This window comes from Narcine bancroftii, chromosome 8 (genome assembly GCF_036971445.1).
Source record: "Narcine bancroftii isolate sNarBan1 chromosome 8, sNarBan1.hap1, whole genome shotgun sequence".
Taxonomy (NCBI): Eukaryota; Metazoa; Chordata; class Chondrichthyes; order Torpediniformes; family Narcinidae; genus Narcine; species Narcine bancroftii.
The window spans coordinates 163,746,212-163,773,261 of NC_091476.1; the positions used below are offsets into that span (position 1 = coordinate 163,746,212).

The following is a 27,050-nucleotide window of genomic DNA, read 5'->3' on the forward strand; positions in this document are numbered from 1 at the left end:
ATTGTGCCTAGCTACACAGTCATGGATGTAGAGAGAGTAAAGCAGTGGGCTAAGCACCCATCCTTGAGGTGCTGTTGGCAGGGAGTTTGCATGTTCTTCCTGTGACTGATTCTCTTTGTACCCTCTGGTTTCCTCCTTTGTGCCAAGGACATGGAGGTTAGTTGGCCCCTGCAAATTGTCCCTTGTGTGTAGGTTTGTAACAAAATTCAGGGGGAGTTGATAGGAATGTGAAGGTAATTAAATAAATGGGATTAACATGGGCTTAGTGTAAATGAGTGACTGCTGGTCGACATTGACTCAATAGGCCAAATAGACTGTTTTTACACCATATCTCTCTGACACAATAGCCCCTTTTACACAGAGCTTGAAAGCTGGGTTTTTTCCTCCTTTTGAGTGCTGTGTGAAAGAATCACAAGGTCTAGACTTAGCTGTCTTCGATCCACGAGGTAGGTAGTCTCAGCAGTGGGAGGGTATTTGACTCAACGAGGCTGATTTTTTCGGTTCTGTGTGAACACACAAGCCGGCTTCCTAAGACGGGTCACGTCTACAGGAATACTGCGGCTTTGCAGTATAAAAAGGGCTAATGGCACAGAAGCCTGCCATTATCACCTGGCCAGCTTTACAAAGCCCCGCATGGATACTATGAAATTACAGCAAATGGAAATTTCCATCTCAATTGCTCAACTAAACTAATAAAACTGATCAATGCTCTCTAGATATTATCTCTTCCTACTTAAACACCTGCTCATCTTGTTTGTTTAGTTGTATTTTAGTTATCTTAGATTTGCATGCTGTCCAGCTATTGGTTAAAATTCTGCCACTATTTTGGATTTAAATCCACAGAAGTCACAGTAAAAGTGAAGTAACAAGATTCATTATGCCATTTTTCAAGCTGAGTTTCCAGCATTTTGACACAGCTGGCAAATCGGTTTCATTCACAGTGACCTCCTGTGATTCCAGGATTTCCTTGGTCCTCAGCAAGTAGATTGGAATCTGGCACGCTCCACACCATTAGTCACAATGAGAGAGGTCTCCATGGCTGCGGTAACCGGCCTGACTCTGGTACCCACCCGAGTAGCTGTCGCACTCTCCCTGGTCAGACTGATCTCTGTCCACCACTCTCTCGTTCCCCTGATAACTGCAGCCTACCCTGCAGTTGACGTGTCAACCTTGGTCTCTGCTGTAGCCGTGACCACATACGATGCGTCTTAATTTTTTTTCGATTTGAAATTTAGAAATAGAGCATGGTTACAGAGCCTGTGCCACCAATTGCATACAATTGACCTACAAACCTGGTATATGTTTTGAAGAGCACCTGAAGGAAACTCAAGCAGGAGGAAACTCTTTACAGACGGTGCAAGATTTGAACCCCATTTGCTGGTGCTGTAACAGTATTATGCTAACTCCTACACTAAACCTGCCATGTCATCTATATCAACATTTACACCTAATTGAAGCCACAGACCTTGCACCATTTTATTATAGTTATGATTTAATATGTTTTGTAAGATTTTCATCAGTAATTATACATGGCAATGGTTAATGGAATCCATCTTAAACAGCCTCTCCAGCTGTAGTTTCAATCTATCCCCTTTCTTGCAGATCGAGAATAATTCTATTTTCCTTTTTTATTTAAACAGCTGGAAGGTTTAAAGTCAGGAAAGCAGCTGACGTTTTTCTAATAAATGTTAACGTTGGAGCCAAAATCTTCCTTGCTACCAGCTGCCACTCTCACCATGTCATTTTGTAATAACAGTTGAACACTTCAGTTACAAACGTGATAAGATCTGGAATGATGCTTGCACTCTCACCCCCCCCCCCTCTCTCTCTCATCCCCCCTCCTGGAGTCCTGGCTCTATTTGGGGTGCAGTTACAGAAGAGATGGACTTTCTTTGCCTTCTAACATTTGAGCCAAGTCAGTGAGCATCGGCTGGCATTGCAGCTAAAGCATTCAGCTTCTGGCTTGGCAGAGGTCACGTTTCTTGGCACTGGCCAGGAACTGTACCTGGAAGGATGATAAAAGTGGGTTTTTTTCACTTAGCAGCACTTGACTTTAGCATTGTCCTGACCTCAAAATGGCCTGAAAGTTGACAAGAGTTTGGATAGTGTAGGTAAGGAGAAATTGTTTTGAGTGGCAGGGTGGCCAGAAACAAGAGGCTACAATTTGAAGTTCATTTGCAAAAGAATCGAGGGGGGGGGGGGCGCTGGGGAGATGTGGGACCTTCTCTTCTGCAATGGTGGTGGATGCAAATTCAATAGAAACTTTCACAGGGAATGTGAAAGGAAGCAATGGGAGAGTGGGACTAATTGGATTGCTCAACAAAAAGCTGTCACAGGCATTAGGGCTCTGGAAATATTTGGCCCAATCTGTGATTTAATAACCCATAAGATTTTCTTTGCAAGCCCATAGATCTACTGGGCCTTTAATAAACCTGCCAGACATGGCACTGATGATGGGAATTCTTCCTACAATCGTTTCAAAGAACAAGTTGTTGGCTTTGCACTATCCCCTGAGGGATAGTATTCAGAGGAATAATTTGCAGGTTGATCAAGAGGCTGGTCCCAAAGGCTGATGCCTTTGATGGGAACTCCAGTTTGTACAGTGAAGAGGAGCTATTAAATCCATTAACTCAAGATTCTCCTCAATGTCAACCGAAGTTCAGAGCCAAATGTGATGTACATACTATAGATCAAATGCTGTAACGTCTTACTAAGACTAAGATGCAGTAACGTCTTACTAAGACTAAGTAAGGCTTGCTCCAATGCATAGAGAAAATCTGACATTTGCAAGTTACATGAAACGGTTGTAATCAATCAGAAGACAATTAATCAAGTGATAGGTTTAGGCCACAGCAAGGAATGGAATGAAGTACATTCAAAGAGACAAGTTTTTGCAGGCTTAATTCCTTCTGTGAATCTAAATGTTCAAATTTAATTTAAAGGTTGCACAATGATGTGGGAACATGTGGGAACATATAACCCTTGTTGATTTCACCATTATGGCAAACAGGTAATTCATATATAACGCACGTATTCCTTTCTGATGAACAGTAGAACTCTATGAAGTGATCCATGGAAGAACACAAAAAGAAAAATAGAGGGTTGTGTCTGTGAGGTAGGGAAAAATTAGATTGTTGTCAAATAGGTTTACATAGATCAACACAACAATGTGGGCAGAAGGGCCGGCACTATGCTATAATGTTCTATTTATCTGTCTACAATTACCAATAAGTAATTACATCTGCTTTTTTCATTCATAACAATAACACATGGTGCACTTTAGCTTCAAGAGGAGGGAAGCACAGAAAAGGTTATCTTGTCGGACTGTCATTAACAGTATTGGAGCTTTCACCCCAACTGGCTCTTCAGCTGTTTTCATGGAGTGTTTAACTGAAAGTTCAATTTCAAAGGATTTCCCCCAATTTTTAATATATTCATCAGGCAAAAAAAAAGACTTGAATTTATATAGGGCTTTCACATTGTTCCAAAGTGTGTAACAGACATAATTTGTTTGGAAATGCAGTTATTTCTGTAATATCAAAAAAACAAATTTCTCTTGGCAAGCTCCAGCCTACGACAATGTAATAATGAATGGGTAACCTGGATTTCCCTTGGTGAAGCTAAAAAACAATCCATTGGAGGAACTCAGTAGCCTCAGTGGGAGGAAAGGAATTGTCGATGTTTCGGGACAGAATGCTTCATCGGGATTGTCTTCCTCCAGCAGATTGGAGAAAATGGGTGAGCATTGAATATCAGCCAGGGGGTGAGGAATAATTTTTCTGGAGTTATTTAAAATTAGGCCATAAAATTTTATGTTTACAAGATAGAGTATAGGTATGTAACACCTCTTCTGTAAACGAGTACCTCCCACAGCTTTGGTTCTGTCTGGATGGATGGGGGACTTGAAACCACACTCCCCTGACTCAGAGAGAACGACTGTTACAAGTTGAGCCACAAATGTGCTTCGTTTTTTTAAGCCCATCATTCAGCTCCATGCATTCACTTGAACATAAAAGAATGGCAATTTGAATCAGTAACGAGCTCCCTTAATGGTCCATGTGCTACATATTCTTGTGATAAATCATCTTCCTGCCTAAACGAGTCTTAACTGCGGCATTTGGTGTGAGACCATCATAAAGTGTTGCCTACTGTAGCCTGTCAGTGTTAATCCTGTCGATATCTGTGGAGACTTGTTGGAATCACCTTGTAAGTTCGAATTTACTTTTATTTTACATTTTTTCATACTGTTTCTATCGATGTGGCAATGTTAGTTTAATCAAAGCTTGTTTTCTCAAAGAACGTTGTGAACTGGGACACAGTCTTTGCTGTAGCTTCATATCCTCTGCTGTGTTTCTGTAATAAACATCCTACAACCATACTGAAAGTTTCAAAGGCAGTGTTTAGAGATTAAAATAATAACATGGTGGGTCAGCTTTAATCATCAGTTGTAAAAATGGCAGATATTTTTTCATGACTAACTGTATGAGTGATGCTCTAACCAACTCAGTAACGTGCATGCAAGACTCAAAAGACACAAAGGATAGGATTTACTTTCTAATCATTCTGCACTAACAAGGAATCTGTAGATTTTCAGATTCCCAATGTACAATCTGCATTTAAAGTTGAAGCAAGCTTGGTCCATGCCCACCCCCCCCCCCCCCCCCCCCCCCACCCACTGCAAACCAGCAATGCCCAAGAAAGACCTGAGGAATTAATTGAATGTGCCAAGTCCAGAATAATAAAGTCAGCAGAAAATATCCACTCTGCTCTGAACAAAAGTTTAGCCTTTGTAATATGTTTTTATTTCATTATTTCAAAGACTTCCTGTTCATTTTTAACAATCCTATTCTTGCTTTTCATCTTCTCAGTAGCTTATTACTACATCCAATGTTTAAAAGTGAATTTGGTTATCATTTCTTTTCTGACTAGGTTTTACTTTCTTTATATTTCTACTATTCCCTGACTGTGCCTATTTTTCCTGTTCTTCCCACCTCCTTGTTTTGAGAGCTGCTTTAATGGCAACATTTGGCAGATGTTCAGTAAATGAGGGCACTCTTGTCCTGTGGTATCAAACTAGCAAGGTTCAGTTTGACCATGGGCTCATGGATTTTTAAAATTGAGACATAACAGCATGGTAACAGGCCCTTGCCGCCCAATTACACCTAATTGACCTACATTTTGAATGGTGGGAGTAAATCAGAGTGACTGGTGGAAACCTGTGCAGACACAGGGAGAATGTACAGACTCCTTACAAAGTAAGGTGCTGTCCTTTATAAGAGGGGGAGGAGGAGAAGACTAAATCATGGGCCCAAATATTTGATTGTTCTTTCTTTATTTTGGCAGTTTTTTTCCAGAATTGAATATGTTCTTTGGCTGGAGTGAAATTCTGGAAGTCCAACCATGCACATTTATTTCCCCAGGTCTTGGACTGACGTTTGCAGGGTTGGGGAAGAGGGGAGCATAAACAAGCTTGCTACTTTCTATTCCATGGTCATTGTCACCACTCTATACCCGTCCAGTGTTCCTGGCATGTACAGGCATGTGCATCAGGAAATCATACCTAAGGTAGCTCTCTGCTATCCTCTATGGTTGAATTGTCTGGTAAGGCCTGTAGTTGTAATTCAAATATAACCAGTGACTATATTGGAAAGTTGCCTGCGTGGAAATGAACATAGAAATCTGGAGGTCAATGCAGTCCCTTCTGTGTGTGCCAAAATGAATCATTGCCTTCATCGGGAACTGGGTAATGGACCAAGAGTTAATAGCAGGTCTACAGATACTAAATCCCATTCTTCAGTTTCCTAATCATTCCTTTCAAGGTGGGAGGGAAGATATTTTGAGTCATTTCCAGTCACTTTTCCATCAATTTTGCCAATTATTTCAGAGAAAAGGCTTTCTACTTCACACAATTGGTTTGAGATAAACAAATCCAGTAATTGCATGTAGTATCAAGAAATAATGTCTAAATAATGCTTTTTCCTTGTTCCTTTTCAGTGAAGGCTTGGTTGTGAAAGATGAGTGAGCGCTTTGATTGTGACAACTGTAAAGAATCACTGTATGGAAGGAAATACATCCTCTCTGAAGACAGCCCCTACTGCATCCCATGTTATGACACCTTGTTTGCAAATACGTGTTTTGAGTGCAAAGAGCTGATTGGTCATGAAGCTAGAGTAAGTACCATGATTCAAGATGCAAGATTGTTTTATTGTCATATAATAAAACATAAAATGTGATAGTAGACAAAATTTCCTTTAGTCTACCAGAAGGCAGACAAAAGATTTGCCATCAGCACAAATTGCCCAGTGCCCCTTACTTCCAGAGAAAGAGAAGCAAAAGAGATCCCCCAGAGTCACTGAATGCCCATGACTTCACCTGCAGCTCTCCTACAGCCCCCGCAGCCACACAGCCTTCAGTCCAGACCATCAGCAAGCCGAACTCCAGATGCACAATTTTGACATGATCAGGAAACCTCCAGCTCCCTCGGCACTCTCCCACATCTTGGTTCTGATACCTGGTACCCCTTCAGCCAGTCTCCAGCAGTCCACAGCCCAGCGTGACTTTAAATTTGAAATTTAGGCATGCAGGCCCTTTCGGCCATGAGCCCATGTCGTCCAAATACACCCAATTGACCTACCACCCCTGTGGGAGGAAACTGGAGCACCTGGAGGAAACCCAGACATTCATGGGGAGAATGTAGAGACAGCGAACCCTGGTCACTGGCACTGTAACAGCATTGCTTTAACCGTGCCGCTCTTTGACCATACCCACCAGCAACCCACAGTCTACATGGGTTCCTCACCTCGAGTTACCAACAGCCCGCCGCCTATGTGTTCTTCAGCCTCAGAGCTCCTCACTGGTCTGCCACTATGGTTACCATCCCGTGGGTCATTTCCTCTGCTTCTCCATCTCAAAGGGGAGTGGGGGGGATGGTAAGGGGTGGGCGTGACCTCTCCATTTTCTGGTGCCCTGCACCAGTTATCTGCTTCCCCAGATTCTGGAACCCCTCGTGCCTGCTGCCTTCTTGGGCCCAGTCCCTGTGGTCGTGGGATTTCAAAATAAACCACTATTTTAAACAGGCCACTTAAAGTCTGTACAGAGCCGACGGCAGTTGGACCCAGAGGAGAGCACTCTGACTTCCCTCTCTGCTCTACGTGGGTCCACACCAGCAGCCAATTTTTTGTTCATATGATTAAAAGAGTTGACTAACTTTTACTCTCATTGCACCCTTCTACCTATTCTTGTCTGTCTGAACACACAGTTAAACTATTTAGGAATTGTAAAAAAAATATCATATTCTTCAATCTAGCTGGAGCTTGAAACCCTCCTGCTCCAAAAATTATTAGAAGCATCCATTAACCGAGTTAAAAGTTGGAAGTTCCTATAAAATGGGGAGGCAGAAAATGAATTTCTCCCATTTAACATAGTTTTACAACATCAAAATCTGTCCACTGGCAGATGGGCTTTCTTATCTTCAAACACCTGCCCCCTTTACCCATGTGCTGTACAGTGGCAGTTTCTTTACAAAATGATCCTTGACGTCAGTGTTCTACCAGAAATCTTGGAATCTGATACAGTGAAGAGAAAAGAGAAGGAATTTGAGGGAAAATCCATTTCCATGTTTTCCACTATCCTCCATGGTCCCAGAGAGAGATAAGAAATCCAACAGTAAAGGGAGAGCAAAATCACCCACATCTCACCCCCACCCCCCATCCTCTTTGTAACAGCCAGGGAAGGGACTAATTCCAGGCAGTCATAGTTCAAACTATTTGGGGCCACTAATTAAAGCCAATGTTTACAACTGCCTTCCTGCAGAGTAAAGAAGGAACAGGACTTTTCCTTCGTGCATCCTGACTCCAACTGCATGTTGTCCAAATCCATAAGCATCTCAATCCCATACCAACTTTCCACTGCTCCCTTTAGTCGTGGTGTTCCAATGCAAGAGGTACAATAAGCAGTGATAGTTTGCAGGAAAATGACTCTATTTTGCTCTGCCCAAACTCTCTCATTTGAGGGGCGGGGGAGTACACTGTTTCTCAACCTCTCCCTACCATTTTGTTCAGGCATGTGCCTACATTTTGTTGATGCCTTAATGAAGCCCAAAATGTGGGTTATGTATCTTTATCTTTGCTTGATTAGCTTGGTAATGGTCTACTTCATAATGCCTGATTGGTGAATACACACACACACACACACACACACACACACACACACACACACACACACACACACACACACACACACACACACACACACACACACACACACATTTGACCTGCTGAGTTTCTCCAGCAATGTATTTTTATGTCATTCACAGTGCCCGCAGACTTTTGTGATTTGCTCCCTCTCATTTGAGCCTATACCTTCCCCTTCTTTCAGCATGCCCGTCATTCACTTTCTCAAGAACATTAAACTCCTCAAAAACTTGGACTACAAGGAATTGGTTTACATTGATTCCCTTTCCCAAAGCAGGCTTGTTTCCTGACTATCTCACTTTAGTATTAGAGCTTTTCCTCAGGAAGTTTTAAGGCAGTGTATTCACCCTGCGTGATGCGTCTTCAGACAGTAAACTCATTACTTTCCAGAATAGGTAGGTTATACATTGCTTTTATTGTATTTCCTCAAAAATTAAATGATTTCCTTGAATTCTAAGTTAGTTCGGCCTGACAATAATTATGAACCCAATCTGCATATTAGAGTTTTGCTGCAATAAACAATGTTTATTAACTTCCCCGGAACTTGCATTCTGTGAGACCATGACCAGACCACAGGGTTCATTTTTATACCTTGATTCTGGTTTGATAGAGTTTGGCGCCAAAAGGATACATGTCAAAAGATGAATGAAACAACTCCACATTGCTCAATTTTACCAATGAACGACGAGTTTGGTGCTCGCATAAGCTGCACCTGTTCATACGTCTAGTTCTCTTCTTCAAATGTTCCGTTACGATTGCTTTACCCCAGATATCCTTTGTTCCTTCCAAGGATTGTGGGAGTATGAATGATTTGCCTGGCTCACTCCAGAGTTTTTCATTTCTTATACTGGGACGCTGCCAGATAACATCGCTGGAGTATTCAAAGGAAAATTTAATACTTCGAAGATTCTCTTTCTCACAGAAGTTTACTTTTTCTCAGTTCATCTGTGCAGTAAGAGAAGGCCAGAGAATGCATAGTTCCCACTCGCATGACTGTGGCCATTATCTGTTCCATCTGCACCTTCTTATTGCATGAAGCCAGCAACCATCAGCCTCCACTCTATAAAATGCACCACAAGGCCATGTCAATTTTAGAAGATCGGGCTCCAAAACAAATTCTATTCCCTTGTTTCCTAATGTTGTTCCTGACCTTGTACTGCATTCTCTACCATATCATGTGTTTGGAGAGGGTGCAGAGGCAATAAATTAGGATTATGCCCTAGGTAGGAGACTGAAGGTGGGGAATGTGATGGTCCTGTACAAAGAGATAGGGAGTAAGAATCCTCTTCCCAAGACAAGAAGGCATAAGATGATGGTTGGGATGTTTTACGGGAACCTAAGGAGGAATTATTTTTTCCACCCACTAGTTGGAGTCTAGAATGCACTATCTGGAGAGATAGATGGTGGTGGCAGATAGTCTCACAGATTTAAGAATAATCTCTAAGGCATAGAAGGCTCTGGGCCAAATGCAAGTAAATGGGACAAGTGTAGATCGGGGGAGGGAGTGGAATAGCCTGTTTCTGTGCTTAAAACTCTGACCATATCTTCCTGATTTTATAACTTTGGGGATGGCCAAACAGATCAAAGGACTGCAGGGAAATGTGGAAGTTTAAAACTTATGCATTTTTCCACACAGACAGGCAGATGCTGACGGACACCCATGATTAGCTTGGTAATGGTCTACTTCATAATGCCTGATTGGTGAATATACACATACACACACACACCACACACACCACACACACACCACACACACACACTCACACACAAAGTTACTCACATCACCTTGGTCTTGAGTACTATTAGTTCACATAACACCAATCTCCATACAATGCTATTCCGGCAATGCCATTGCTATTGGTCAAACTAAGAGACACAAAGGATATCTCAATTCACACTGATTCATAAAAAGCCTGGAACTAATGATTCTGTAAGTAATGAATTAGTAAATACCAGGCTTGCCAGAAATGCTCACATCACACTGAAAAATTGCTCACTAAATATGTAATGTGGAGATGATTAGATTAGTGAGTGAAGCGAGAGGGTGTCACAGTGAATGTATAGATTTCATACCAGAGTTTTTGGCGTGTTGTTTGAAGTGAGGGAGGTACGATGCATGCAATCAAATGTCACACCGAAGCTGCCAGGCAGAACCAAGTTGTCATTCTAAAGAAGTCTGGAAAGCTCAGAGACAGTGGTTTTGGAGAGAAATGCATTTGTCATTATGATGCATGTTTGCTGTTGAGAGCCTAGTATTTTGTTGAATGTTTTTATCGCCTGGCGATTATTACACAGACCACCCCTTAAACTGATCATTGTTAATTAAGATTGATTGCTCCACCAACATCCAGAAACTGATTAAGTTCTCAGTCATTTCATTATTATTTGTGGCATTTAGCCCACTGATTTGCTGCTGTATTTGGCTACCAATCAACAGTAACCTTACTGTAGAGTGATTCATTGGCCTGGGAGCTTTTAGAGGTAAGATAAGGGCATAAAAGGCATTTTTTAAAAGCAAACTCTTTCTTCACAGGAATTTTTAGGATTATTATTGTTATTTATCTTCAGATTGAATATTAACTTTAACCTTTGAAATCATTTGGGCAGGAACTTTTCTACGAGGACCACCATTACCATGAGCATTGCTTCAGGTGTTATCGGTGTGACAGATCTCTGGCAGATGAGCCCTTTACGTGCCAAGAAGAGGAGCTGTTATGTAATGATTGCTACTGCAGTGAATTCTCCTCAAAATGTATTGCTTGTGACAAGGTCGTCATGCCTGGTATGCTTCAGTTTGTTTATTTGTCATACAATACCCAGCACAGTGAGAAGGGTTCTTCTGCAAGCCTACACTCTAACAAGCCGGCACAGTTAGCATAGAGGGTAACAGAGTTAGTGGAGAGGGCAGCACGGTTAACATAGTGGTTAACGCAACACAGTTACAGCGCTAGCGACTGGAGTTCTAATCCAGTGCAGTCTGTAAGGAGTTTGTACCATGTCTGCGTGGGTTTCCTCCCACCCTTCAATAAATACCTGGGTCATGCGTTAATAGGGTGGCACAGGCTCGTGAGCCTAAAGACCCTGTTGCTGTGCTGTATGCCTACATTTAATATACACTCAGCCATAAAACAAGCATAAGATTTCAGAGAAAGGAAAGATCAAAGAGCACCAAGCAAGGGAAGCATAAGAGCACAGTTATGGGATTCACTCAGGACCCGAATGGCAGCGGGGAAGAAACTGTCCTTAAGCCTGTTGGTGCGCGCTTTCACCCTCTTCGCCTTCTCCCCGCCGGGAGGCTGCGCCTTTCCTAAGCGGCAGGGGATGTAGGTGGAATCCATGGAGGTGAGTGGAGGGAAGTCTAGCGTGTTCTGAGCTGCCTTCATTGCCTCGCTTAGCCCGATCTTGAGCCGAGCATCTCCTGTACCACACTGCGATGCCTGCTTTTGATGGTGTTGTTGAGAGGTGAGGAAGGTACGCCAAACATCCTTAATGTCACTTTAGTATTGCGTTTCCCAGTTTCTGATAGAGTCGCCTGTCAGGACTATTTTCCTTCCATCAATCTGTGTGACAATGTAAATTTGAAGTTGAAGTTTAAGTTAGAGGTACAGCACGTTGCAGGCCTATGTAGCCCATGAGACCGCGCAGCACAACTGCACCCATCTGACTAATGAACTTACCAACCCTGTACGTCTTTGAAGTATAGGAGGAAACTGGAGCACCAGGAGGAAATCTATGGGGAGAGCATACACACTCCTTACAGTTAGCAGTAAGGAATTGAACCTGGGTCGCTGGCGCTGTAATAGCGTTGCACTAACCGCTATGCTAACTGTGCCACCCCATGGATAAAACACGTAATTAAAAATGCTATGCAAGAAGAGGCTGGATAGCAGGGAATTTTCTCCCTGGAGCTTTGGAGGTGGAGGAGGAACCCCCCATAAAAGTTTAACATAAATTATCAGGGGCATAGATAGGTGAACAGTCTGAAACTTTGTGGCCTCGGTCAGTCATAGTCGACCGTGAGTACGGTGCCTCTGGTAGTCACTGAAGATGGAGTGGCCTCTCCAGAGTACAAGGCAGGGCAGAGTGGATGTGGAGATCAGTCTGTTGCCCATGCGGTGCAAACCACCCCCCCCCCCCCTTCCATACTAATGACAGGACCAAAGTTTTTCCCATGAGCGGGTGTAGCCACAAAAAGTAGAGATTTGAAACTGGAGTTTTCCCTCTCCTATATGAGTTACCATCTCGGGTTAACGCGCCCCATCTACGCGGAAAAACTGGTTTCAAGGCACCTGCCTTTGCCCTTCTCCTGTCAGTGAGAACAGTTCTGCCTGGCTCGCGTCAAGGCCAGGAGTTGGACTTGATGTTTAGAGGCTGTTTAAGGCACACGCCATGAAGAACATTTGTGTAGGTAGTGATAGTCCGCACTATCACCCTTCAGCAATGACAACCTTTAGAGACAATCTGAAACTAGATGCCATAGGTTTTTAGTTGAGAGGAGAATAATATAAAAGTGACGTGAGGAGCACCTTTTCCTTGCAGAGGGTAGTAGGTATGTGGAATGAGCTGCCAGAGGTCGCGGTAGAGGAGTGTACAATTGTAACATTTAAAAGACCATCAAAGAGCTACATGGATCGAAAAGGTTGAGAAGGATGAATGTGGACAACATGGGCAAGTAGGGCTGTTTTCATGCTGTAAAAATCTGACTGACTCCAGCATGTTACGGTAATGGGCAATCAGTCATCTTATAATTGCAAATTCCAATTTCTGGAATTTAATTTTCTGCTCTTGAAACTGCTGTTTGTTTTTCTGCACTAGAAGTGGTAAGTGCAATGCAGCGCAGGAACACAATCCTTTATCAGGAACCCTTGCGGGACAGTGTGTACCGAATTTCAGATTTTTCCGGATTTTGGAAAGCCGGATTTAAGCCCACCCGAATTGTGCTGCCGTATATCCACCCCCACCCCCTTCCAATCGCGCTGCTTGTCTCTCGCCTGCCCAACTCGCGCTGCTGATCTCCCCCGCCCGACTCGTGCTGTTATCTCTCTCCCCACTTGCCGGTTTTTGGAGCTTTCTGGATTTTAGGTTTCCAGATAAAGGATTGTGTACCTGTACATTAATGATGGAATGAAGAAAGGTGATTTCTAAAATGTTGACGGTGCTGGCTGATTTATCCAGTGGGACCTCACGACTGGAATTTATAGGGTCTTGTAGCTCTTTATTGCAGTGCAGGTTTCAACAATCCCCCAGAATTTTTTGTATTTCCTAGTTTACAATTCTGGGGAAACACATTGGGCTCCACCTCATGAAAAGTCAGCAAGAGATTGGGCATCAACAAATTTCCCAAAGCTTTGAATCCAAAGAGGAGACTTACTGAGCGTCAGTTAGGAGTAAATTATGGAGTAATAGGCCTTCAGTGCCGACTGGGAGGTGCCATTGCTCTTTGTCCTGCAACCTTTTACACAGAATCTGGTTGTTTTTTTTGCTCCCTGCTTAATCCTGACAGTGTTTCCCTACTTACACAGTGCAAGCCATTTCACGGATGCCCAGCAATGAGGTGGGGCTCGGGAGGTGATCAAAACTGTGCCCAAAAGGGCCAAGAAAGCCTTGATGAGGGCCAAGCGGTTATTGGTGGGAGATCCAGGGCTTGTGGCCTCGGCCAGCTGAGGGTGCAGCCACGAGGTACAGAGGTTCGATTCCGGTTTGAGAAAGGTTAAAACTGGCTGAGGGAGACAGGTGGAGGAGAGAAAGAACAAGAATTTTTAAATGAGGCATTGTTTTGTCAGTAATCAGCGAAAGCCGGCATGCTGGTGAATGGGGGAGAAACGTTTGGACAGAGACAGCGGTACTTTTGATGACCTCTGGTTTAAGTAGTCGAGGGTGAAGGAATAGAGTTTGGACCACGGGCATAGGCTGCGTCCTTTCCATTTTTTGTGGAAAATGTTTTAGTTAATCCAATATTGGAATGTGTTATTAATAAGGTTTTTTTAATGATTGTCTCTATCAGGTACCCGTAAGCTTGAATACAATGGCAACACCTGGCATGAAGGCTGTTTTATTTGTCACACATGTGAGCAACCAATAGGATCAAAAGCATTTGTACCTGATAAGAATGAGATTTACTGTGTGCCTTGCTATGAGAACCACTTCGCTCCGCGCTGCTTCCGCTGCAAGAAGGTAATGACAGAACCTCGATTTAAGAATACTCTCTGCAAAGGTGGGCACATTCATTCCTGTGCTGTGTGAGAGGAACAACAGCTGTGTTGCTGCAACATGATTGGTTTTAAGCTTTGAGATTATTAATCAGATCGGCCACTACTTATTGTGTCATGAAATATCACACAAAAGAAATATTACACAACTTTGCCTTCTGCCTGCCCTAAAGGGTCACCGTTAGTGTTGCCCCAGCGACCCTTATAGTACAAGTGAAAGAGAAGCAAAAGAGGCCCCCTTCAGAGCCACTGGGTGTCTGTAGATTCACTGCCACTGCTCCCACATTCTCTGCAGCCTGTTTGATCCATCGGCAACCTGTGCTCCAGATCCAAACCTCTGAAATGATCAGGAAGCCTTCAGTGCCTGAAGCCCTTCAGGAACCCTTCTTGCCCTTAGCACTTTTTTCAAATCTTGGTTCCAATTCCTGGTTCCATTGAGCCCCTCGCTGGTCCCCTGCCGTGATCACCATTCTTTCTTTCCCTTCTCGGCAGAGAGTGTTCTGGTGCCCTGCGCCGGTCCGTTGCTCCCCGGATTCTGCAACACCTCGTACCCGCTGCCAAGCACAATCACTGCCATCTCGGGCACCGACCCGTGATTGCAGGATTTTAGCTTAAGAGCACCGTTGACTCCTTTAACAGGCTCTTTTACACTTGTGCAGAGTCTCTGGCATTAAGACCATACAATTTAATCCTTCAAAGTGGCACTGTATCTGCCTTTCCTCTCTCCCGGGTCCACACCAATGGCAGTGCTGCCATGACAGCAGCGCCTCCATTTTTTTCTGCCATATTTACAAGATGTTATAGAGAAGATTCTAGTTGAGATAGCAGACATAGATGGATAGAAAGTGTGGACAAGTCATTTCCCACACTCACATACTGAATGTTCCCCAACTTGAAGCCTTGGATGAATGAGAGGATTTGTGACCTGCTGAGGGCAAGATCAAGAGTGTTTAAGGCCAGGGATCCAGATCTCCACAAGAAGTCCAGGTATGACCTGCAGAAGGCCATCTCTGCAACAAAGTGGCAATTCTGGAGGAAATTCGAGACAGATACACACCCGCCATTACAGTCTACAAAGTGAGGGCGAACATTATAGATGGCTGCGATACCCGATGAGCTGAACACCTCTGATGCCCGCTTTGAGAAGGAGAACCCAACAGGGCCTACGAGAATTCCTGCAAAGGCTTGAGGACCCTGTGATATCTGTCTCTGAGGCTGACATCAGAACATCATTCAAGAGGATGAACCCTCGCAAGGTGTCAGACCCTGACCGCGTACCTGGGAAGGTACTGAAAATCTGTGGCAACTAACTCGCCAGAGTGTTTATGGACATTTTCAATCACTCATTGCTGAAGTTAAAGGTTCCCACCTGTATCAATCATCCTGGTGCCCAAGGGGAGCGGGTGAGCTGCCTCAACGACTATCGCCCAGTGGCACTAATATCTACTGTGATGAAATGCTTTGAGAGGTTGGTCATGGCCAGAATTAACGCATGACCTAGGCAAAGAACTGGACCCACTATAATTCACCTATTGTCACAATCACTCCACAGCAGATGCGATATCACTGGCTCTCCACTCAGCTCGAGAACAGCAATTCAAAGGTATGATTGCTCTTCATAGACTTCAGCTCAGCCTTCAATACCATTATGCCCTTCCCTCAGTGCTGGTTAAGATGTTCCAAACCATGGGCTTCTGCACCCCCACCTCCCGGATCCTTGACTTCCTCATCGGAAAACTACAGTCATTGTGAAACAATGCCTCTTCTTCAATGACTATCAACACAGGCACATCTCAAGGATGTGTGCTTAGCCCACTGCTCTACCCACAACCGTGTAACCAGGCACAGTTCCAATGCTATCTCCAAATTTGCCATTGACACCATGGTTGTTGGCAGAATCACAAACACCAATGAGGAAGCCTACAGGAGGGAGGTAGATGAGCTTGTTGAGTGGTGTCCCACCAACAACCTTGCACTCAATGTTAGCAAAACCAAGGAGATGATTATGGATTTCAGGAGGAAGTCAGGAGAACACAAACTAGTCCTCACCAAGGGCTCAGTAGTGGAGAAGGTCTAGAATTTCAATTCCTGGGCATCAACATCTCCGAGGATCTGTCCTGGAGCTTCCATATCAATGCAATCACAATGCCAGCATCTATACTTTGTGAGATTTGAAGAAATTTAGTATATCACTGAAGACTCTTGAAAACTTCTACAGGTGTACCCTGGAGAGCATTCAGGCTGGTTCCATCACAGCCTGGTATGGAGTTGCCAACACTCAGGACAAGAAAATTCCCCCAGGAGGTTGTGAACTCGGCTTGTGACATCACAGGCACCAGACTTTACTCCATTGAGGACATCTACACAAGGCGGTGTCTTAAGAAAGTAGCCCCTGTCCTCAAGAGCTCCCACCACCCAGGCCATGCCCTCTTTGCTCTGGTACCCTGGGGAAAAAGGTACAAGACAGTTTCTTCCCCGCTGCCATCAGATTCCTCAATGCTCAATAAACCAAAGAACACTGCCTTCCTTTGACTTTTCGTGCACTATTTTTATTTATTTTTATAAGTTGGTTTCCACTGTGATACTGCTGCAAAACAATGTATTTCGTGACTTGATCGTGACACTGAATACAAAATGACACAAATTAAGATCTCACTCTTAACAGTGGCATGATTAAATCTTTAAAGCATGGCATTGATCTTTATGCTAGGTTCATTCTCCTCATTTTAGGTGAAAGAGAACAACTAAGATGAATTTTATTGTCCATCTCAGGCTCTGTGGCCTTGTAAACTAATCCAGGTTTAAGCACTCAACCAGGTACTTTGTAAATATGATGAGAACTTCTTCCTCCACTATCCTTTTGGGGAGTGAGTTCCAGACACTTGGGAAAAATTTCCTTAATACTTTTAAAACTATGCTATAAACTTCTGTGGCCAGGTATTTTTGTCCACTGGTGGACAGAATGAAAGTGGCTTTATGGATCAAGGTATTCTCTTTAATTGCTATGAGTCATTTCGGGACAGGAGCAGGCACCATTTCTCACAATCGGTGCTGTATGACTTGTTGAATTGCCTCAGGAATTATTTTTCAGCTGAAAATTAGCATTCTACTCAACGTAAGGAAAGTTTTTTCCAGCATCGTTTTCCTGTCAGTTTGCTGAGCTCAACATGCCATTGATATTCTGCAAATGTTGATCCTTTAGATTATCCCATTTTAAAAGCACTTGTGTCAATACTATAATCGGAGTGCCACAGCTTATCCACTTTGCATTTTCTGATTACCACCAGCTAAATGTCCTTTTGCAATGCCTGTTGTAGCTCCTGTGAACCTTTAAAGACTGCAAAAACAGTAAAGAATTAATTTTGTACAGGGATCATTCTAATCTCCTCTTCTGAACATCCTGCAGGCCCTGACCAAAGGAGGTGTTACTTACCACGATGAACCTTATCACAAGGAATGCTTTGTCTGCAGTGGATGCAAGACTCAGCTGGCAGGCCAGCACTTCACCTCTCGGGAGGAATCTCCGTACTGCCTCAAGTGCTATGGGAACCTGTATGCCAAGAAATGTGCAGCTTGTGCCAAACCCATCACAGGTAAACAACTGCAAATTTCAACCTCCATTAACAGTGTCTAGCTGCCAATCAAACTGAAACTCAGAATATGGTGATCGAACCTCTTTTAAATATCTTGGTGCTTAGCTACATTTTTAAATCAATTTAATTTCCACTCTTTAGAGTTAAGTTAATTATAAGATGCTTGTAGTTTTAAAACGGTTAAGGAGAAAGATAGGACTAGTCCATAAATTCCTACTTGTGAATAATTCTGAGAGACGGAAATACACAAACGTGCAGGAGAACTCGGCGGGTCATGCAGCAACCATAGAAAAAAATGGTAACCAATGTTTTCAGGTAATTTTGACGAAGGCCCCAGGCCCAAAACTTTGGTTGCCCATTACTTCCTATGGATGCAGTGTGAACTGCTGAGTTTCTCCAGCATGTTTGTTTCCCAGCATTCGCAGACTTTCTAGTTATGTGGGACTGCTCTGGCGCTAAAGGCTAAGGAAGGAATTTATTAAGGCTGTGCGGGAAGGTTTTCTCTAGCAATATATTGACAGCCCCACTTAAGAAGGGCAACACTGTTTGGAAATGGGCAGATCAAGCGGGAGAACCCTGTGGGACCAGTGACCATTACTCTATTATTTTGCTCTCTATTAGCTGCTCTATAAGCAGCTGTGGAAAAAGATTGGATGGTCCATAAGTTGAAGTCCTAAATTGGGGCAAGGTCAATTTTGATGACATTGTGCAGGAACTTGCAAAGATAGATTGGCAGAGGCTGTTAGCAGGTAAAGTAACAGATGGCAAGTTGAAAGCTTTTAAACGTGAGATCGTTAGAGTTTCGGGCCAACATGCTCTTGTTAGAGTGAAGACCAAGACTGACAGGATCAGGAAACCCTGGTTGCCAAGAGATATTAAGGTTCTGATCAGGAAAAAAAGGAGGGAGTATGTCAGGTATAAACATCTGGGATTAGATGAATCCCCTGAGAGTATGAAGAATGCGGGAGGATACATAAGAGGGAAATCAGGAAAGCAAAAAAAAAAGGACACAAGATAGCTTTGACAGATAGGCAAAGGAGAATCTTGAGAGATTTTTATGTAGATTAAGAGATGGCCACCCCCTGTAGGTACTGTTGTTTACACGTGATCCGGAACCAAGGTCCTAACTGCTCTAATTTAGGCAGATATCAAAGAATTTATCATCAAAGAATATTAAGTGCAAGTTGACTGACTCCACTTCTTCCATTGCCACAGTCAAATTGCACTGTCAAAGCACTTGATTGGCAAGCCACTGCTTTGGGATTTATTAAACTTGGGAAGAGTGCTTTGTAAAAGCAAGTGAAACACAAACGTCTGTAGATGCTGTGATTGTGAAACACAAAAGTGCTGGAGGAACTCAGCAGCTCTCACATCATTCATAGAATGTAAAATATATAACCAACATTTTGAACCTTTAAGGTATCCTGTAAAAATGTTCATTTTAAACTGCCCTTTATAGACTTGATGAACACAGTTAACCAATCATTTTCTAAGTCGTTAAAACAACTTTGGTACTTTGCAGGAAAGTTGTTGAACAGAATTTCCAATAAAGAGAGATGTTCAAGAGTTTGATTAAAAAATCTACCTTTTATTCAAATTTTGTAGTACCTTGGAAAGTCTCCCAAGTCTTTTTGCACATCAGTTGATGACACAAAAACATAATGCTGGAGAAACTCAGCAGGTCAAACAGTGTACTTTATGTAGCAAAGATAAAGATACAGAACTTGATGAGCCCGTTCATCAAGGTATGGACAAAATGTGGGCCAGTGCTTGAACAAAATGGTGGAGGGGGACGAGTACAGTCCCACAAGCAGGAGGTACTAGGCAGATGAAGGAGGGAGGACTCATCAGCAAAGAAGGGAGGGGGGGGTGGTAATGGGGCAGTTTTACCTGCACACATGCAGTATTTCTACAGAGTTCCAAGTATATCAGTTTGGGTAGTAAGAAATCCCTAATTTATAGTCTAAACTTTATACATCAATGCTTAGATGTATCTCAGTTCTGCAGAATGTAATGGAAAAACATTATGAGCCATTCTGTGCTATATGACTAAGACTATTATTGTGGATAGGAAGAGTTTGAAGGATATGAACCAAATCCAGGCAAATAGGAGTCACCCAGAACTCCAGCCTGGTAGGCATTGACAAGTTGGGCCAAAGGCTCTGTTCAAGGCTTGTAAATCTGTGACACATATTCTGGCATCATCCAAAGTTTGAGTGAAGACCAGGTTCCTATTCTCTGCACAGAATAATAGTGTGTTGGTATTTGGAAATGGATCAACTTGTTCCATTCCAATACAAGACCAGAGGGATAGATAGGTTGGCAGCCAGCACCTTTTTTTCCTGGGACGAGAATAGCAAACACCAGATGACATCAATTCAAGGTGAGCAAAAGAAAATTTAAGGGAGAAATCAGGGGTTTTTTTTGCACAGAGAAGAGGGCGCATGGAAAGCATTGCCATGGTTGTGGTGGAGGCTGGTACAATAGGGTCTTTGAAATGACAGACAGGCCATGGATGCAGGAAAAATAGAAGGTTATGGGTGCAAGTTTGGGGAAGGTTATAGTTTGTTGAGTAGGATTCTATCAGTCAGCACAACATCATGGGCCAAATGGCTGTGCTTTAATGTTCTATAAGCACACCCACAGAAAACCCTCCATTGTGACAATGTGACATTTGCTTTTTCCAGGTATGACAGCAGGAGATTTTCTCTGGGTACCATTAAATTCTGGACAAACAAACTTCCTTCTGCTCCTTTGAACCACAAGTCCAAGGAGACTTGCATTCCATTGGATGCTATTACAGAACTCGTGTAGTTCAACCACACATGACATTTAATTTTGTGATCACTTTTTGAGCTGTGGCTCAGAGCTAGTATTGTAAATTAAAGTCAGAATTCATCTCTGGAATGGGGACAAACAAGTAGAATCATCTTCCTGTAAATGAACACCACTCCTTGGTGATGACGGTAGCCTCGGACCTGCATTCTGATTCCCAGACTTAATTACTAAAATCAAGGCTGACATCCCAGTTCACTGCTAAATGAGTTTGCGATTGTAGAAAATGTTGACTTGTAAATGATACACTAACTTGAAATGATGTAAACGATCCCATGGTACGAATAGGACAAGGAGGAAGTTTATCCAAGTCTTGGCCAATTTGCATTTTTAAATCAACAGATTAGCTGATCATTATTACATGTGTAGGAGCTTGCTACACCATAAAACTTCAATTACAATGGTGATAAAAGTTCAAAGATATTTCATTAGCTGTTAAGTATTTTGGACATTCTAAGATCAAAATCCCTGCATTTACATGTCAGCAGAATAGGGGGGGGTGGTCCTGGAGAACCCCAGTGTGATGGAAAACAAACTGTGGGGAAGCTGAAATGCATCTACAAATGCAAAACTTATCCAATTGTCTCTTAAATCGGGTGTCCTGGACGCAGGTGCCTTGGACGTGGGTGTTCTGGATGCAGGTGCCGTGTAACTATTGACAGGTTGGATTTAAAATTGTTGCATTAAATTTTTTTTGCTTTTCCTACAAAGCTATCTGTTTTGGTATCTGGGAAGGAGTGGCTCCCAGCTGTGACCAAATTTTCTCTTCCTGCTGTGAACACCATTTCCAGACACATTCTGCCATGTTCTCAGGAATATCAGAAACAGGAGAAATATCCCAGCACTGTACCAAACTAAAGTTAAAAATAAAAACTAAACCTCTCTGCAATCAAATAGTTTGTGATAATGTGTGTAGGTCTTAAATTAACATTATGACAGTGACATTTGGATCAGCAATGGGCAGTGAATGTTGATAAATACTTTTGATCCATTAATTGAAACCCATGTAAATAATCTCTTATAATTTGTGACTTTTTGATTAACCAATCCATTGATCGTGTACACATGAGATATTTGGGACCTTATATAAAGCTTTCATAGTGGGTTTAACCACTTTTTGGTGGTTAAATGAGATTCATGAATTATTGCTGATATAGACAGGCCATTTTTAATTAAATAAAATGCTGCCAATTTGACTACAAGTGCTCCCTTTCTCATGGTGTGTAATGCACAGCTGTATTTCAGAGTGGGCTGGGATAATGAGAATTAATCTCCATCCTTTGAAAATATTTGATAACTCCACTGACTTTAATTGATTGAATTTTACAAGATGGCCATTTTCCCTCCTTCCTTCAACTGAAAAGCTTAGGTAGAGGAAATAAAAATAACAAAAAATACCCAGATTAGCCAAATACAAGAGTTAGGGTTCAAGTGAAATCTATAAACCAGGAGTGGACAAGCTTGGTGTATGGACGTTGTTTAGATGGTTGAATGGAGAGGCATCGAAAGGGAAAGCAAATGCTTGCTGATAATAATAATAGTGGAGAAAAATTGGCCATTGATTCTATTTCAACTGTGGACATGTTTGAAGATTGGACTGGGCCTCGATAATCCTCTGGCCCCTAGCTCCTCAGACTAAACCACTGCTTGGACTTATTGGTTAGGCTTGCAATAATAAATGGGCACTTTTCAGGAATCCATCCCTCACAATATTGTTTCCCCCCCCCCACCCCCCAAAAGAGAAAATTTGGGATAAGTTGATGGGACAGATGCAGAGACAAGGGAGATGGGAGGAAAAGGAAACAACCTCAATAACTTACTCATGGTTGAGTTTGCATGCATTCAGATTTGTGATCTGCCTGTCCAGGAACTTCTAAGCATCTGGCTCCGATTCGAGTCGGTGTGCAGCTTCTGAACTTGACGTGTCTCAAGCCACGAGTCTGAATCCTGGCTGTGGCTCAGTCCAAGGTGATTGGAGCCCTGTAACCCTCTCTGAATTACAGAGTTAGCCGAGCGTCTCCAGGTTTGAAGCACAACGTTTTCTGAGCAGTGATGATTGCTCTTTAAAGTTAGAATAATTGTATTTAAAAAAAGCAGAAAAGTTAAGGATGATTTTGTCAAAATGGAGAAACCCATCCATACCCGTGAGCTTAGTTATCCCATGATTTACCTTCAGTGACATTTTTGAGGAACGTCACTAAAATGAGAAAATAGTTTACAAACACTTTTGCAATTGCTCCCATTGCTATTGCAGATACAGTCTGAATTACTTCTTGTAGAAGGCCGGACATGTTCAAATTGTTGGGATGGATGACCAACCGGCAGTACAGGAGTCAGTGATCACTACTCATGGACAGGCCATACCTTCCCCCAGGCCAAATTTACAGAGCACCATTATAGTTTGCTTGAGCCTTGCCACTACTGATAAATTATTTCTAAAACGACTGTCTGTCTTTAAAGGTTTTGGAGGCGGCAAATACATTTCCTTTGAAGATCGCCAGTGGCACCAGAGCTGCTTCTCCTGCTCACGATGCGCAGCTTCGCTGGTTGGAAAAGGATTTTTTCCTGAGAAGGATGACATTCTTTGCCGTGAATGTAACAGTGACTTATGAATTGATCGTTAACTCCACTTCCATTCTTCTTATATTTTTGTACGTTTTAAGTTGCACCGATCAAGCATCGGTCTATTTAAAGCATGGTTTTAACATCCTGGAGAAGGTCTTTCCTTTGCATACTTTCCCTGTGGCAGGTTAGATTTTGATTAGCAATGAAAAAAAGCCTCCTCTCCCCTTAGAGTCACTCTAAAATCAGAGAGGCTAGGCAACTCAATTAGAGAATTTGCAGCTAGGTTTTTTTCCCCCCTCTTCGCATCAATAGGATGTTGAAATGGGTATTTTCTGGTACTTATTCTGCAGAATTAAACTTTTGCTTTCTTACACAACACATTTAATATGAGTAACTGCGAATGATTAAAAAGTACGTGAAAAAACCAAAGATTCAACTCGCAGAGGACACAGAATGATGCTAAATAAGGTGCCCTTCATAAAACATGCTCCGTTCTATGTATGAAAGGTAACCAACCTCATACCATCCATGTTACATGCCCTCTCAAGCTGAGATTATACTGAACTATTCACCACTGAAGACCATGCTCATCTCAACCACGATCACGTTAAGATATTACAACGACAAGATCAGAGAACCAGAGACACTGCCAGGTTCTTGCTATTGGTCAAAAGCTATCAATTGGCCTTGGAAGTACCTGGGTGCAGCTATCAGTTAAAGATAAAGATGCACTGCCAGTGATTTTTCCATAAACCCCCCAACCCATCCAACTTTCCCTATCCCACACTCCATGACATCCAACGTTCCCCACCCCACCCCCACTAAATGGCCAACAATTAATTACCAACACCACCTCAAGCCACCACACCAAACTCCTCCTCCCTCTTGGCCAGGATTCCGCAAGTGAAGAATAGTTATTCCAAGAAGTACATCTGAATGAAGACTTTTCTGTTCCTCAATAAGATATCATTTCCAGTTATTTAAAATTGCTGACCTCAACATTTCTCCTTGATCCCACGACACAATTTTAACAGGGAGGGTGTAATTTTATTTGATTTTTACCTGCTGATTGATCATTAATTAAGGAATTTTGCACAGCTGATTATCTGGAATCCACATCAATTCTTTTACCAATACGACAATGGTTAATTGAAGTCCTTGTTAACATAGCAAAATACACCACTTAGAGTCCCATAACAGATTTGATTGCACAATTTTTCAGCTTTTAGGATCAATGAACACATCACTCCACTGTTGCTTGCAGGATCTCTTCTCAAATCCATTTGATGTATGTATGTACTCAACTGATTTCCCCTTTACCCATTGAACACCACTTGTGCTTACTTTGTGTCCAATATTTTGATAAATTTGAAACATAAACCTCAGTCTGGTCCAGTCCTGTTGGTATTTAACGAAGTTGCATCTGACCTAACAGTGTCCTTCATCCTTTCACTAAGTGTTGTGTTATGGCTCAGTGCTTTCAATTGGATTAGGAATGCATGGCTGCAATTGCTTCAAACAGATTTAAAATTAGTGCCACAAGCTGCGATTGGAATGTTGAAGTTCACCCAATATTGAAATTGGCAGTTTTTCCCAGCTGTCAGAGAGAAGGGTAACAATAATATTTGATTTGACAAAAGACATAGTGTTCAGTCAATCTCATTATGTTTTATACCCTTGATAATTTGACATGTTTTTGTAAATCGCTGGAACAGTAATGTAACTGGAAGTGGAGATGTGCAAATGTTAATCACGGTTTAACCGCGTTTTGTCAATAATTTCAAAACTTGTCTAAAAGCAGAACTTTGATCTGCAGCCATATTAAATGGTCTCCTCATCAAAACTGAGAGGTCTAATACTTCACAGGTTGTACAGAATAAGCTATTGTGTCTTGGTTGAAATCCATTGTACAAAGTTACTGATTAAGTTACTTTTCAACTGCTTCGAAGTAGGTGGATTAAAGAATTGGAAATACAAATATTCCTGGTGAGTCTAAGTTTGAATCCTTGCTTACAGAAGATGGATTGTAGATGATACAATTTTAAATCTCTGATTTGGAGAATTTTAATTTGATTTCCCTAAATCCAGATAGACATGTCTTTTTGTATTTACCAAAGCAAGTTTCCTGTTCAAGGATTTCTCAATGTTTCCCAGTGGTTACCAGTATCAGAGTGAATACCTGTACTAAGCAATATGTAAACACAATTAGATGGACCTCAGATCACCAGCAGTATTGTGGCTTTAGCTTTGAATTCTGAGGTTAGCACATCAATCCAGTGAATTTTCAGTTTGGAATGTAGGCCTGTTCTCTTCGCTGTAGTGATATGAACCAACTACTAGAGGTAAGAGTATGGGATAGAAGAGTTGGTTCAAGTAGATCTGGCAGCAATGGTTCTGATGGTAAGTATAAAATGGTTTCGAAAGTAAGTGCTCTGTCACATTATCAAAGGTGGGTGGCTGAATAGCAAAATGACTCCAAACTATCACGTACAACATGGAATAATGATAATCCTATACTTTCACTAAATACAACTGAAGTGCATACACAAATATGCACAGATCCAGTCTTGATCTCTGGGCTATTCTTCAGCATATTTAGGTTGGCCACAGAACTCCTGCACTCACCCATGTAATCACATCTAAATACTGGGCATCATTGCCTATAAGGACTATATTCGGACTTGATTGTGATTCATCAGATGAGCACTGGTTTAATTTGGCCACATTCCTGTATTGAGGAGTCACCTCAAAGTGTGCCAAGGAATCTTTAAACTATTTAGCTATTTGCATGTGGATAGCATGGGCATGATGTGCTCCTTTCTATCAGAATCTTTCCAGAATCCCAAAAGATATAAAGGTAGTTCCCTGAAACATAACAATTCTTGACAAAACTATATCTCCTCCCTGTGCCCCAAAAGCCATGATATTTGCCTAAAATTTCACATGTAGGAAAACTAAAAGTAAAGTAAAATATCCACCAACAATGATGGATGGTTCACACGTTCCAATTAAACTGCTTATGGAAATTCCCTCCATGTTCCAACTAAAAGTGTGTAAAATTGCTAGATGTTGGTGTGTGCATTGATTTTCTTGTTTTTGGTTGCTTTTTAAAAACTGTTTTCCTGTTTTGATCGTGTGATTTGTAACCAAAATGCTATTGGGAATGGTGAGCCAGTCCCACCCCTCACAAGAGAGTTTACATATTTAGCAGAATGTTATGCATGTTGATTTTTTTTTTAATTAATCACTTAAACAAAATTCATGTAACACTATTGTAAAAGCTTTGATGCTGGTAAGTCAGAGTATTTGTGTATTGTTTAACATATGCATGGGAGCATACAATGTCTGCTTAGTTTAGTTGTTCTGTCGGACTTTTTCATTTATGTTTTTTTTTCATAAAATGCTTGCACAATAATAAAGAAATTAACCTGAACTTTTAGTTGGCTCTGGTTTCACTTGACTGCTTTGTATAATCTCCCCTAATTAGATGAGAACAGGCACTCTAAAAAGCAGAGTGAAATTATCTTCCCTTGTACTTTAGCTTCATGCCAATCAGTCTCGGTAGAAGGAAAATAGTCCTTGATCCTTGTTACCTTCTGCAAAGTGCACAATGACGTTCAGAGTCAGGATGAGATTGTTTCTATATCTTCAGCAGT

At 42.1% G+C, this 27,050-nt stretch overlaps 1 protein-coding gene across 9 annotated transcripts in view; it reads left to right on the forward strand.

The window, feature by feature from the left end:
* The window catches only part of fhl3a (four and a half LIM domains 3a), a 225,585-nt gene extending 198,758 nt beyond the window's left edge, over positions 1-26,827 (forward strand). For 7 of the 9 annotated variants that reach the window (XM_069895770.1, XM_069895765.1, XM_069895761.1 and 4 more), the window contains 5 exons: positions 5,995-6,170; positions 10,800-10,974; positions 14,197-14,366; positions 17,808-17,994; positions 23,290-26,827. In XM_069895770.1, coding sequence (XP_069751871.1) covers positions 6,015-6,170; positions 10,800-10,974; positions 14,197-14,366; positions 17,808-17,994; positions 23,290-23,441 — 840 coding nt within the window. In that variant the 5' untranslated portion in view covers positions 5,995-6,014 and the 3' untranslated portion in view covers positions 23,442-26,827. Of the gene's footprint in view, positions 1-3,564; positions 3,739-3,967; positions 4,207-5,994; positions 6,171-10,799; positions 10,975-14,196; positions 14,367-17,807; positions 17,995-23,289 lie in introns of those variants that run through there. The other 2 variants (XM_069895764.1, XM_069895769.1) reach the window with 2 other exon arrangements.
* The last annotated feature ends 223 nt before the right edge of the window (positions 26,828-27,050 follow it).